Raw genomic sequence first — 12,412 nt, 5'->3', positions numbered from 1 at the left:
CTGAACAGGTGTCTGGGCAGCTCGGGACATGCTTCAGCATAAAGATGGGCATTTGATCACAGCTATCCCTGAAAGCCAGAGTAATCACTGGCCATCTGAAGACACCTGGTATATGGACTTCAGCATACCTGAGTCTGCCAGAGAAACCTCCAGGGAGTGTGCTGTCACTGCCAGGACGGCTAGGTTGCACTGCGGCATTGATAATTGATACTGCCCGAATGAACTGAGTCTCCCCAGCTGGGCTGTCCGTACCTGGGGCTGTCCCAGACAGTTCAGCAAACCAGGTGCTTGTCAAGAGCAGGCTCCTCTCCAGCAAAGAGGACGGATAGTCTCTCCTGCGTTTGGGACCTCTCCTTTCTACGTCCCTTTAGAAGTAGGGGGTGAGATGTATTCAGAGCCCCTTTTATTTAGCAGTGACGCTGCCCTGGGATGGGGCTGCTCAGGGCTCCAGCAGCCCGTGTTCAGCTGCAGCCAGGCTGATGCCGTGTGTGATGCTGCATCGCTCCAGGCTGGCACAGCGCATCTGGGGCCAGCCACGCTCCTGTCTGGGATGGCGCATTAGCGTCTGCCTTGCCTTTTAAAATCCAGGTCCTAGATGCTGCATGTGGTCTTTGGACACTAGAGGGCACTGGGCTCCCATCCAGGGAGCAGGATTGGGCCTCTGCCTGACTGCTGCAGGGTTCACAGGGGTGCCAGGCCCTGGCTGGGGGTATCTCAGCCCATGGCGAAGGGATGCGCGAGGGCCAGCATGCAAGAAAACCAACCACGCATGCAGAGCTGGCCGTGCATGACAGAGGCCATATCTTACACACATACATAAATACAGTTCGGAGGGGAAAGCCGGAGTGGGAAAGGAGCCTTGCCATGCAGTGCTGTGCAGGGTCCAATGCCGCATATCCCGTGTGTTCATGGGGCCCTTTGCAAGCGGCTCGCTGGGGCTTCTGGCTCCCCTGCACCCCAGGAGAAGATTCCCCTTGCTGGTGGAGGCAGCATAGTAGATTGATGATTTTTTGGGGCATCCTTCATGCCAGCAGCCAGGGCAGAGGAGGGCTTGGGGTGCAGTGAGCACAGGGAAGGGGGCAGCCCACCCCGCTACGGAGGAGTTGGTGAGGTGTTCCCATCCTGTCCCGCGGCACCTCTCAGAGCCAGGGCCACACGTGGCCCCCTCATAGCACTTGTATGTCCCAGATCTGTGTGGGTCTTTCCTCAGCCATGTTCCAAATGATGGCGTGATCCCGGTCATACGATCTGCCGCCTGCGGAGAGAGGCGAGGATTTGAGGAAGACTGAAAGTACCTTGTGAACAGACCGGTCTCTCCATCTCACAGCCAAACATCCCATTTCGGGGGTCCCTGGAAAAGCAGCCCCTGTGCCACAGTTAAGGCCTCACCCTTTATATCCAAGATCATGTCCTCAAACATCTGGCTGTGGATCCGTCCTGAAGAATCGATGCTCCAGGTCTGCCGCGGCATCCGGTTCTTGGACCACAGCACAGCCTTAGCGCCCTTCGCAGCAGGCCCGATGACCTGCAGGCTCATGTTGGGGGCAACCTGAAACGCACCACAGCCACCAGGTCAGCCGGTTCCCCTCCCTCATCTTTGTCTGATGCTTTCCCTGCTGCGGGTTCTAGCATGTCTCAAAGGCTTTGAACCTGGAGGGTTTCCCTGACAGTCAAATGCAGCTGATTTTGGGGTGGGATGCAACGTGGGAAAAGCAGGAAAACCTCTCAGTGAGAGGTGGGCATGATCAGGGCAATAAAAGTCCTCCGAGGAGACAGAACCTTCAGATCTCCAGGGGAGACTTGGAGAAGAGAGAATCAACTGATCTTTCTGTGCCTTGGAGACCAAATAAGAAACCCTGGGCTCACGCAGCAGAGAGGGAGGCTGAGGTTAGATGCTAGGAAAAGCTCTGTGCTGTAAGCCCTGAAAGATCGCTCCAGGGTGGGAAATACCCAGGCAGGACACCGAGCAGGTTTGACACAGGCAGAGCAGGTCCTGCTGGGTGTCTCCTCATCCCCTCCGGCTCCCGTGCACCCCTCCGAGTCACTGGCGGTCACACACAAGCCCTGACCTGGTTTTTGATCAGCCCCTCCTCGTAGTACCAGACGGAGCTGCTCTGGTCGCTCAGGCTCGAGACCACCACACGTCCTGCCTTCATGTCCTCAACGTCATCCAGGACAGACAGGAAGCGCTCCAGCTCCTTGCTCCTGATCCGGAAATATATCCGTCTCTGGAAGGAGAGAGATTTTTGCTTGCCTCTTTCACTCGGGCTCTGCTTCCTGGCTCTGCGCACCGGGGTCTCCCTCGCGTTACAGCCCTGGAGATCAGTTTGCTGGTCTCTACAGCACTGAAAAGTGCTGCTGCGTGCGTGTCCTGCACTGTTCACTGCTGCCGGCTGACGAAGAGCCTCTCCCAGCTCGGCGGCTTTGGGGAGGGAGGACCTGGACTCCGTGACTCCTGCTGGGACAGTCTGAGCAGCCCTGGCCAGGGGATGCTCCAGCAACCTGTGTCCCCCAGCAGGGCCGAGGTGATGGCGGTAACTCTGGGCTATCTCCTTCGTAGCTGGCACGGTCACGGCTTTCCCTGCCGGGATGCCAGCGCATTTTGCAAGCCGCCTGCCCACAGGGAATGTTTCACCACAAACTCAGCCGCTCCCAGGGTGGGAGCACAGCGCAGGGGTGCAGGGATTAGAGGGGTGATAACGACGGGCTGGCGGCACCTTTCATGGGCAGGAGCTGTCAACAGTGTGCCGCTTTCCAGGACCCTGCCCTCCCTGCCTCCTCCAGGTCACCCAGAGCCGCTATTGTGTCTGCCTTCAGGCCTCTCTCTGCCAGGCTGAGGGTTTGGTGCTCTTTAGTTCCTTGTGAGCTCTCCATGAGCATCCCCAAAGCATCCAAATTTATCCTCGGGGACTCCCTGTCTCACGGCCCTGGACAGCCCCCTCCTTGCCCATCAGCCTCATCTGACAACCAGCTTGGTTCCTCTTCCCCTCGCCTTTTGCAGAGCTCTGATGGGGACAAACCCCATCTCCATCCTCTTTGCACCAGCCTGCCTGCCCTGGGCTTCCTTCGGGGTTCATCATCGCTGCCTGCTCCCTTGGGTGCCAGCAAGGGCAGTGCCGTGTCCCAGCGGGCCGGGCAGGGAGCTGGCAGCGCTCACCTGGCGGATGGGGTAGAGGGAGCCCACGTGCTGGAGCCCGCTGTACGTCAGCCAGTTGGTGATTTCGGTGCAGTCCAGCAGCCACTGGCGGCCTCGGAAGTCGCCGTGTTCGCACAGCACCCAGCTAAGGGGAGATGGGCAGAGCGCGGTCACCCCGGTGTGCCGCGAGACGCTGCCCGTCGGCTGCGGGCAGCTGGGGCCAGCAGGTAGAGAGGGGTCGGGGAGGCGGGCAGGGCCCCGGCCTCACTTACATCCCTCCTTTGATGCGCACTGACAGCACGTGGTTGTTGAACCCCTCGGCCTGGAGGCTCCGCACTTCGTTGTTCAGCTCGATTTCTTTCCCTTCGAAACACTCTAGCCCGTGCAGGAAGATGGAAGGCTCTGAGAAAAACTGGGAACGGGATGAAGAGATGGAGGTGTGAGGCAGGCCAGGAGAAGCTACCAGCTGTGGGCGCAGAAGGGCTCCCGGGGCGGAGAGCCCGCGTGGGGCAGAGGGAGCCTGGGGTACCCGCGGCGGAAGTTGCTGCAGGGTTTCTCCCCCATCTTGGCCCCAGGGCAGATGGTGATGCTGGCGGAGGGACGGGAGGGTCCATACTCACCACCGGGACCTTCTTCAAGGAGCGGATGACCGTGGAGGAGAGGCAGCCCATGGCGCTGAGCGTGGGGTACTCGCCCTCGGACAGCACGTACTGCTCCCCCGCGAACGCCTGCTCGTCGAACAGGGTCCAGCTGGCAGAGAGGAGCATTCCCGGGGGTGACATGGCCATCACGGCGGATGTCTGGCCCCTGCAGCCCCCTGTGAATGCCGGGGCCGCCCCTGCCCGCCCCTGCCCTCGTGCAACCTCCTCGTGCTGCCGGAGCCACCCGTGGGCGCCCGCATGGGGCACCCGTGGGGTTGCCAGCCCGGTGCACCCTGCAAGCGTAATGCCCAGTTCTCCCCAATGCCCCACGGGAGCCGGAGGGCAGCGGGGAGGATGCCCATCCCGCTCTCCGGGGAGCCTCCGCATCCCGGTGCAGCTGGGGCCAGCGTGGCCCCAGCCCAGCTGCCCCTGGGGTGTCCTACCTGCCCCCATGGACTCTGCAGGAGCACGGCATGAAGGCGGTGGGCAGGGCGCCCTGGTCATCCTCGAAGGAGACGTGGTCCCCCAGGAAGTCGGGCTCTGAGAACAGCTGGATCTGGGGAAGGGGAGCGAAGGGGCTGGATGAGATGGGGGCAAGCCACCGCTGCCATCCTGCAACAGGCACCGCAGCGAGTGGCGGGTTCCCCCTCCTGCCCGCGTCCGCCGGCACAGCGCCGTCTCACCTTGGAGACAAAGTGCAGGTTGCGTTCCCCGACCTGGAAGCAAACAGAGCGCGGCTGGTTGGCATCTCGCTCGGGCTCGGCCGCTGCCACGCAGCCCTCGCCACGACGGCGCCGGCATCCCGCCGCCCCGGGGGACGGTGCTCTCACCTGCAGGACGGGCTGCGCCGAGGCGATGCGGCAGTCAGCGGCGCCCCAGTCCTCGCAGCTGCGGTACACACCTTTCTCCAGGACGTACTGCTCGCCCGAGAAGTTGGTGCCCTCGTAGGCCACCCACCTGCCAGGGAAAGACGCAGGCTTGCTCAGCTCCTCCCTCGCCCCCGCGGGGACCGGCTCGCGGCCGTCCCCCGGCCCCCCTCGTCCCGCCCGGCCCCGCACTCACACGCCGCTCAGCACGTGGATGGACTGGGTGACGGGGCCGTAGCCGGCCAGCTGCGTGTCGGGGAGCGCCTCGCTCAGCTCCACGCTGGGGCCCTCCTCGAAGTCCATGGCTTCGAAGAGCACCAGCGCCGGGTCGGAGAAGTCCTGCGGGAGAGGGGAGCCCCCCTGAGCCGCTCAGCCTGCCTAGGGGACGGGGCTGCGGGCCGGGCTCGCTCCTGCGGGGACCCTGGGACCAGCTCTAGGCACCTAGTTCATTGTGTGTGATGAGTCTGGGGGATCTCAGGCCACATCCGGGTGCCTGATGCAGACAGGCAGGGCTCTCTTTGGGAGATGAGGACAGGACCGTAAGGGGACAGCCCACCCTGCCCACACCAGCTTCAGCCCTGACCGCTGCTGGCAGCCCCCCGCTGCCGCCAGCCCTGCCCTCACCGTCCGTATGAGGCGCAGGGACACCAGCTCCTTGGTGTAGCCGCCCCACTGCGTCCAGTCATGGTACTCCCCTTCCTCCAGCAGGTACTGGTGGCCCCGAAAGCCTTCCTTCTCGTAGCCAACCCAGCTGGACACACAGACAGACATGGGTGATGAGGCCGCCGGGGTCTCCGGAGCAGAGCGGGGCGATTCCCAGCACACGCCGGGATGCAGGGATGCCGGCCGCACCACTCCAAACCCATCCGCTCCCCGCCGTGCGCCCGCCGCAAGCTGCTCACCAGCCGCCCAGGATGCGCAGGGAGCCCACGGTGGGCAGCGGCAGCCCAGGCAGGTGCCTCAGGTCGTAGATGTCTCGGCTCACGGCGAAGCTGTGGCCCTGGAAGCCCGTGTCCTCGTAGACGACCGCCTGGGGACACAGGGGGGTGAGGACTGGCGGCGATGCCCGGCCCCGCAGCCTCCCGGGGCGCGTGCCGCTCCGCCGCCGCGCTCACCTGCGGCTCCCCGGGTCGCTCCACGATGGGGCAGCCCTGCAACGAGAACAGCCCCAGTGAGACCCCGGCAGGAGGGGACGGCGCTGGACCTGTTTCCAGCCTAGCCAGCACTGATGGGGCCAAACCCCATTTTCATTCAAGAAACGATCTTTTTGGCTTCATTTCGTTTGCCGCCGGGCAGCGGCGCTCACCAGCCGGATGGGGTGCATGGAGCAGATGGATGGGTCCTTCGCTCCCCACGCCTTTAGGTTGGGGTACCCGCCTGGCTCCAAAACGTAGGGGTCATCGTCGAAGAACGGCTTGGAGTAAACCAGCCACCTGGAGAAAGGAGGAAAATCTCTTCTAAATGCCCGAGCTCCGCTCCCAGGCGCCGCTCATGGTCCGACCCCGCTCCCTCGGCCCCCAGCTCACAGGCCCGAGTGGACGATGATGGAGGAGGCCGTCAGGGCCTGGCCCCGCGTGCGGGTGTCCTCCGCCGAGTCGGTGAACTTCAGCCTGGCGCCTTCGCCGTTCTCCTCCGCGAACAGGCTGATCTCGGGGACGCGGTAATCCTGGCACGGGGAACGGGCGCGTGAGGGGCGGCGAGCACCCAGCGCCGGCTCCGGCACCCCGTGCTCTGCCCGCCGGCCGCCGGGGCCCGCGCGGATCGCTCACCCGCACCACCCTCTTGAAGGAGCCGATGCGGAAGGGCCCGCTGCTGCTGCTGCCGGGCGGCCCGCTGCGCCCGTAGGCCGTCCAGGGGTTGTCGATCTCCACATCCCCCTCCGCCAGCACGCACTTGCGCCCGTGAAACCGCGGCTTCTCGTACATCACCCACCTGGGAGCGGGGCGAGAGCGAAGGGAGAAAATCCTGCTGCTTCCACCCATCGCTAACCGCCTCGCGGAGACCCGTGTCCCAAGGGATGCAGGGGACGGGGACGGGTCTGCGCGCAGGGACGGGAGCGCCGAGGGGTGGGTGGCCAGGCAGGACACGTACGGGACGCGGCCCTGAGCCCCACGCCCAGCCGTAAGGAGACGCCGGCGGCACAGCGTGGGTGGCGACTCCCCACCACCGCCGGCCACCAGGACGCTGCCTAAGAGCCGCCGTAATTAGCACTGGCGGGACGATGACTCCGAACCCCGGGCCGGGACCTCGGCTCCAGCCCTGGGGAGCGCAGCCCACCGGGGTGGCTCGCTGCCTGCGACGCCTCCGCTCGCTTACCCTCCTCGGATGACGCGGATGGAGATGGTGTGCGAGAGCTCCCAGGACGTGGCGTCGGGGACGTCGCCCCAGATCTCCCGTTTCTGGCCCGCGAAGCCCGACTCGGAGAAGAGGATGATCTGGGAAGGGGCGACACAGCAGAGAGGTGGTACCGCAGCGCCGCCGCGGGGTTGGCAGCCCCGGCCCCGGCTGCGTGCCCCGTACCTTGCCGGGTCTCGTGTTGATCTTGAAGGTCTCCTTGTCCTCCTGCTGCAAACAGCCGAGAGCGGAGTCGCGTGAGGAGCGCGCAGGGACGTCGGCCGCGCCAGCCATCTCCCCGCAGCCAAGGGAGCTGCAGCCGCAGCCTCGAGTCTCGCGTCTGCGGATCCCTCCCATCGCCCGCAGCGGCCACACCTCGAGCATTCCTGCACCGCCGATTATCCGCCTGGCCCCTGCCCTCCCACCGCCCCGTGCCGGCTCTCCGGCCCTCTAACACGCAGCAGCCGTCCCTATGCTCAGGGCCACGCCACCTCTGACCGCATCCTGGCCCATGTTGGATGTCCCCGATAGAAGGGACGTCCCGGTGGGGATCACCGCGCGGAGCCCTGGCCCTGCTCCAGCCTCTCCAAAGGCAGAGCGGGAGCCAGGCGACGGATGCTCTGGGGATTTGCATCAGACCCGAGGTGGAGCCAGCTCCCTGCTCCTCCGTGCACACCCGGGAGAGGCGAATGTCTCCCCGGGCACCGCGCTGCTCTGCGGCTGCCCGCGCCGGCGAGCGTGTGCCGGGATTTACTCACCAGCGTGTCAGCAGGGCACAGGGCGCTTTTTGGTGCCGGCTCTTCAGGAGGGACGTGGCCAGGACTTGGGGCTTCCGGCAAGGCCATCTCCTGGGCCGTGTCTGGGCAGGGCTCGGCACCGCGGCGGTCGCTGGGACATGGCCCGCCGGCTGGTGCTGGGCCCTGCCGGGGGGCTGGCAGCAGCGTGGGCTTGGGCGAGCTCAAGCCCTCCCTCTCCGGCGCCTTGAGCGGGGCCGCGGCGGGCGACACGATGCGGCTGTAGAGCACGCTGTTGTCCAGGCGCGAGTAGGGCTTGCCCTCGTCCGCCGCGGCCGCCCGGTGCTCCAGGAAGTCGGAGAGCAGTGCCATGCCTTTGAGGACGTTGCTTCGGAAGAGCGTGCTGTGGTCAAGGGAGGCCCTGGGGATGGCGATTTTGGCTTTCTCCTCCTCCCCGGCCTGCCTCAGCATCCCCGGGAGCGAGTCCCTCTCCACCTCGGCCTTGCCCAGCCTGCCTTCCCTGGGGACACTCCACCAGGATGCTGCCGGAGCCGGTGGCTTCTCATCCCGGCTCAGATAGGGGTTCTCGATCTCCTCCTCGGGGCTCTCCTCCTGGGCCGCGGCGTCGCCCCGCTCCAGCAGCTCCCGCAGGGCGGCGGGCAGCGAGCGCTGCGCCCGCGGCGCCACGCGGTCCTCGTGGATGGGAGGCAGGGCGGCGCGGCGGCCCAGCGTCGAGGGCCGCGGCTGGCGCGGCCCCTTGGGCGCCTTCCGCATCTCCGAGGGCTCCATGTTGCGCAGCGTGTCCACGAAGAGCTCCATGTCCACCATCAGCTCGGGGTCCTCCTCGGACGGGTCCGGGGGGCTTTCCGCGAGCTGGCTGGAGTCCGGGGGCGGCTCCGTCCTGCTCTCCGGCTCTTGGGCCGTTCCCTGGGGGTCTCCCATCATCTCCCCACCCTCCTGCTCAAGCTCCGTGTCCTTCAGAGACCCCTGGGCTTCAGGTGATGGCTCTGGGCCATTGCTCTCCTCCATGGAGGGGTTTTCAGGGGCAGTGCCAGCTCCCATGGAGCTCTCTGTCCTCGGCGGTGTGGTTGAAGTGGGGCCGTCCCCATCCTCCATGATTTCCACCTCCACGGCAGCCCCATCTGCCTGCCTGCCGGCTTCCTCTGAGGGGCAACGCTGGGATCTGGTTATACTGGTTTGCAGGTCCCCGGGCCTGTCGCCTTCTCTCTGGCTGCTGTTGGCCTTCGTGTTTTCGGCTTGCGTCGAGAATTTGTCCCCCTGGGATCCCGCGGCCGGGAGCCTCGCAGCCTCCGAGGTGGCCAGGGAGCTTTCACAGGTGACGGCGGTATCGGGGACGTCACCACCCCGCTGCCCGGGGCTTTCCCCCGGTGACACCGCGGCCGCCACACTGGGAGCCTCGTGCGTCCCATTTGCTGTTTCCCTTTCCTCCGCGAGCCCTGGATCGGACCCGGCTGCTTCCTTGCCCGTCCGCAGCACGGTGACATGCCTGGCCCTGGGCACAGCAGGGCGATAGCCGGGGTCGGACCTGCACGGGGAGCCGGGGACCGGAGCGGTGCCGGCCGCCGCAGGCCTGGGGCCATCACGGGGAGACCCTGCGGGTGAGGAGCTGCGGAGAGGCGCCGCCACGGGCAATTCGGTGGGTCTGGGAGGGTGCAGGGTGCCGTGCAGGTAGCTCTCCCGGTGCACGGGGATTTCGCAGGGGGACCCCACGGGCATCGCGACGCTGCCGGTGCTGCCGGGGCCGTCTGCCCTGGGCGAACCAGCGGCATGGGCACTCCCAGCCGCTGCCTTTCCCCTTTCGTCCTGCCTCCTCGGCTTCTGAACGGGGGAATAAACCTGCGAGAAGATGGGGCTGTGCGGGGTGAAGTCCTTGAGGAGGTTGATGGAGGAGGAGCGTCGCCGTTGCACCGGGCCCGACGGCCCCGCCGCCGTCTTCTCCACAATCTCCCGCTCCCAGGCCTGCAGCAGCATGGACACGCGGGACGGACTGCCGTCCCGGCCCCGCGAGGCCACGGCGCTCTCGAGCCTCCGCGACACTGGCGAGACCTTCTGGAAGCGGGGCCGGGCCTCGGGCCCCGGTGTGCCAGGCGCCGCTTGCTTCGTGCTCAGCTCCGTGCTGGAGATGAAGCCTCTCGCCTTGGTGTGGCGGAAAGGCAAATCCATGGCGGCCTGGCAGGGATCCTGCTCTGGCCCGGTGCCGTGGCGCGTTTCCGACGGCCTCGGTCCCCCCGGCGATGCCGTGCAGGGCCTGGCGGAGCTGCAGAGAACGGGCGCAAGAAATCAAACTCTCCGTGCTAATGAACGACTCCAAATCTCTTGATGCGGTGTGTCCCCCCTTGCAGCACCGGGCTGAGCTGCCCCTCTCGGACCGAGCGGAAACGTCCCTCCCCGCGGGAACCAGCCCTGTCCCCGAGCCTGGGCCAGCCCAGAGATGGGGGCTTAAAACCCTCTGGACGTCTCTCTGCTTCTTAATACGATTTTGGGGGATCTTGGCAGTGGGTGTTGAGGACAGGAGGTGAATCTGGGGCAACAGCACGGGCTTTCTGGACAGCTGCACCGCGGGGCCATATTTCTGGGGGTGTTCACACCCTTTCCTGCGGTGCTGGCACGGCACACGAGGGACGTGGGGCACCCAGGGGACCCCTTCGTCCGCACGCGCCAGCGCTGGCCACTTTCTGAGCCTGGCCCAAGGGAGACGGAGAGGAGCTTTGCCACCACCGCAACGCTGCCTCCGTGCCCGGTCCCCAACGGGGCAAGGCCACGCTGCCCGCCGGCACCCTGCTGCACGCCGGTGGCAGCCCAGAGGGGCAGCGGGGTCCCGGCAGCACCTCGCGGGCCGGCACGGCGCTGCCGAGCGCACGGAGAGCCCGGCCCGGGATGAGTCAGGCGGGCGGCAGGGCTGCGCCAACTCAGCAAACAAACCAGCCCAAAAAGCAACAGCGCGAGCGAAATGGCCTCGCCGGGGCCGGTCCAGCCATCATTTCACGGGAGGAGGTGGCAGTCGAGCCCCAGGCTCGGCTTGTCCTCGCAGCATCGCCCCCGTGACCGTGGCTATTGCTACTCGGCAGAGACGGCATCGCTCCGTCTAGCTCCAGGGCCCAATTGGCATGAGCAAACAAGCCGCGCTAATTACCTGGCTCTTGCACCATGCCAGCGCGACCGGCGTGGTACCCGGCATCCTGCTCCCGCGGCCCCCCGCCTGCGGCAATGCCGCTTTGCTTTGGCGTCGGCATCGCCACCCCGTCCTGCTCGGCCCAGGCATGCTGGAGACACGGGGCAGGAAGCCGTGGGGACCCGGAGCCCTGCCCCGAGCCGCCCAAGCCAAGCTGCTGGGGCTCACGTGGCTGCAACGCTGTGATTAGGCGGCGTAACTGCCCCAGAACAGTTTTATTGCTCTGTTTGGGTTATGGAAAGCAGCTGACGAAGCACCTGCAGGTGACGGGGCCGGAAGCGCGGCAGCATCTTGGCCTCGGCATCGCCCAATTAAGTTATTTGGTGTCACTGACCTGGCGAGAGCGGAAGGGAAAGGGGCACGTCCCGCGGAGGGGCCGAGCCTGGGGCTTTCCCGCCTGGGAATTGGGGCAAAACCTTCCTATTCAGAGCTCGCTTCCCCGGGGCTGGGCAGCGCTGGGGGCAGGCAGCTGCCTGTCCCTGTTGTCATGCCCGCGTGCGCCCGCTGCGTCTCACGTCCCCTGGCCGGGCAGGTCTTTCCGGTAGAGATAGGAAGGGTTAGTGTCACTTTACAAGAGGCAATGAGACCTCATCTGGGAGCACAGTTTGAGGCCAGGACGAGCCCTGGCTATTTTAAGTGAGAGTAGTGGGGGGCAAGCTGGGTGTAAGAACAAATGGCCCAGACTAGATTTAGGCTGGAAAATGGATGAAACGGGGCTCCACGGCTGCGGTGTCATGCACGGACCCCCGTGCAGGGCTGCTGCTGCTGCCTGCGGCGCTCAGGGAACAGCCCCGGCCCGAACTGCATGAGTTGCTGCCGAGCCTGCGAGGCCAGCGTGACTTGCAGAGGGGGTGGCTTGCTCTAAGCAAAATCAGCAAAGCAATCACCGCTCTCTGCTGTGCAATCTTCCCGTTCTGATGAAATCCGAGCGGCAACGCCGTCTGGCACCCCTTTTTCATCGCGGGCCTGATTCAGCGCTGCCTGCAGCGCCCGGCTCCGCTCGGGCGGACGGGAGGCTGGAGGGGAGCGGGGAGCCCGGCCCCGCGCTGCCTGAGCAGCTGGATTTTCTGCTGCAATTAGGTCGCATCCCGAATTGCGACAGTGCGGCTCTGCCCCCCGACGCAGTCCTGCCTGCTGCTACGTGCTGCCTCCGAAGGGCTTTCCCCATCACGAGCGCAGCGCCTCGCTCGCCGGCCCCGCGGCTGTCCTGGTGCCGTGCCGGTGACTCAGCCGGCCGGGCTGACTTGTGCCCGGAGCCGGATTTCCAAACCATCTCGAGGCCTATCTTCACCATCCCTCAGCACCCCACACCCCGTAGCTGCCTCTCGCGCCTTGGGCCACCCTGGGCCACGCCGGATCCCGGCCAGCCTGGCTCCCCGGCTTGGGAATGGGGCTCGCACGGAGGCAGCGAGGGCCACTGAGCCGGCACAGCCACTGTGGCCGGCTGCTCGCCGAGCCCTGCTCTGCCAGCTGCAACCCTCGGCACCCTGGTTTATCCGGGGTGTTGC

The 12,412-nt window shown here is 66.0% G+C and overlaps 1 protein-coding gene across 2 annotated transcripts; it reads right to left on the bottom strand.

Moving 5' to 3' along the window:
- Positions 1–778: 778 nt before the first annotated feature.
- On the bottom strand, positions 779–10,416 carry CRYBG2 (crystallin beta-gamma domain containing 2). 2 transcript variants are annotated; one of them, XM_067311523.1, is made up of 19 exons: positions 7,736–10,416; positions 7,164–7,208; positions 6,960–7,078; positions 6,413–6,575; positions 6,170–6,309; positions 5,950–6,076; positions 5,759–5,794; positions 5,546–5,673; positions 5,268–5,394; positions 4,840–4,982; positions 4,608–4,734; positions 4,461–4,493; positions 4,221–4,333; positions 3,757–3,886; positions 3,409–3,548; positions 3,158–3,281; positions 2,070–2,228; positions 1,390–1,549; positions 779–1,255 (listed from the first exon to the last, which is right to left on the bottom strand). In XM_067311523.1, exons 1-19 carry the CDS (start codon positions 9,893–9,895, stop codon positions 1,167–1,169), a joined length of 4,263 nt encoding a protein of 1,420 aa, XP_067167624.1. In that variant the 5' UTR covers positions 9,896–10,416; the 3' UTR covers positions 779–1,166. The 2 variants fall into 2 exon arrangements, with proteins under 2 accessions (XP_067167624.1, XP_067167625.1); XM_067311524.1 differs by lacking the exons at positions 779–1,255; positions 1,390–1,549; positions 4,221–4,333 and having other exon boundaries at positions 2,076–2,228.
- Positions 10,417–12,412: the final 1,996 nt, after the last annotated feature.

This window comes from Apteryx mantelli, chromosome 27 (genome assembly GCF_036417845.1).
Source record: "Apteryx mantelli isolate bAptMan1 chromosome 27, bAptMan1.hap1, whole genome shotgun sequence".
Taxonomy (NCBI): Eukaryota; Metazoa; Chordata; class Aves; order Apterygiformes; family Apterygidae; genus Apteryx; species Apteryx mantelli.
Note: the sequence above shows the minus strand (reverse complement) of the source record. Positions and strands in the feature narration are given on the sequence as shown.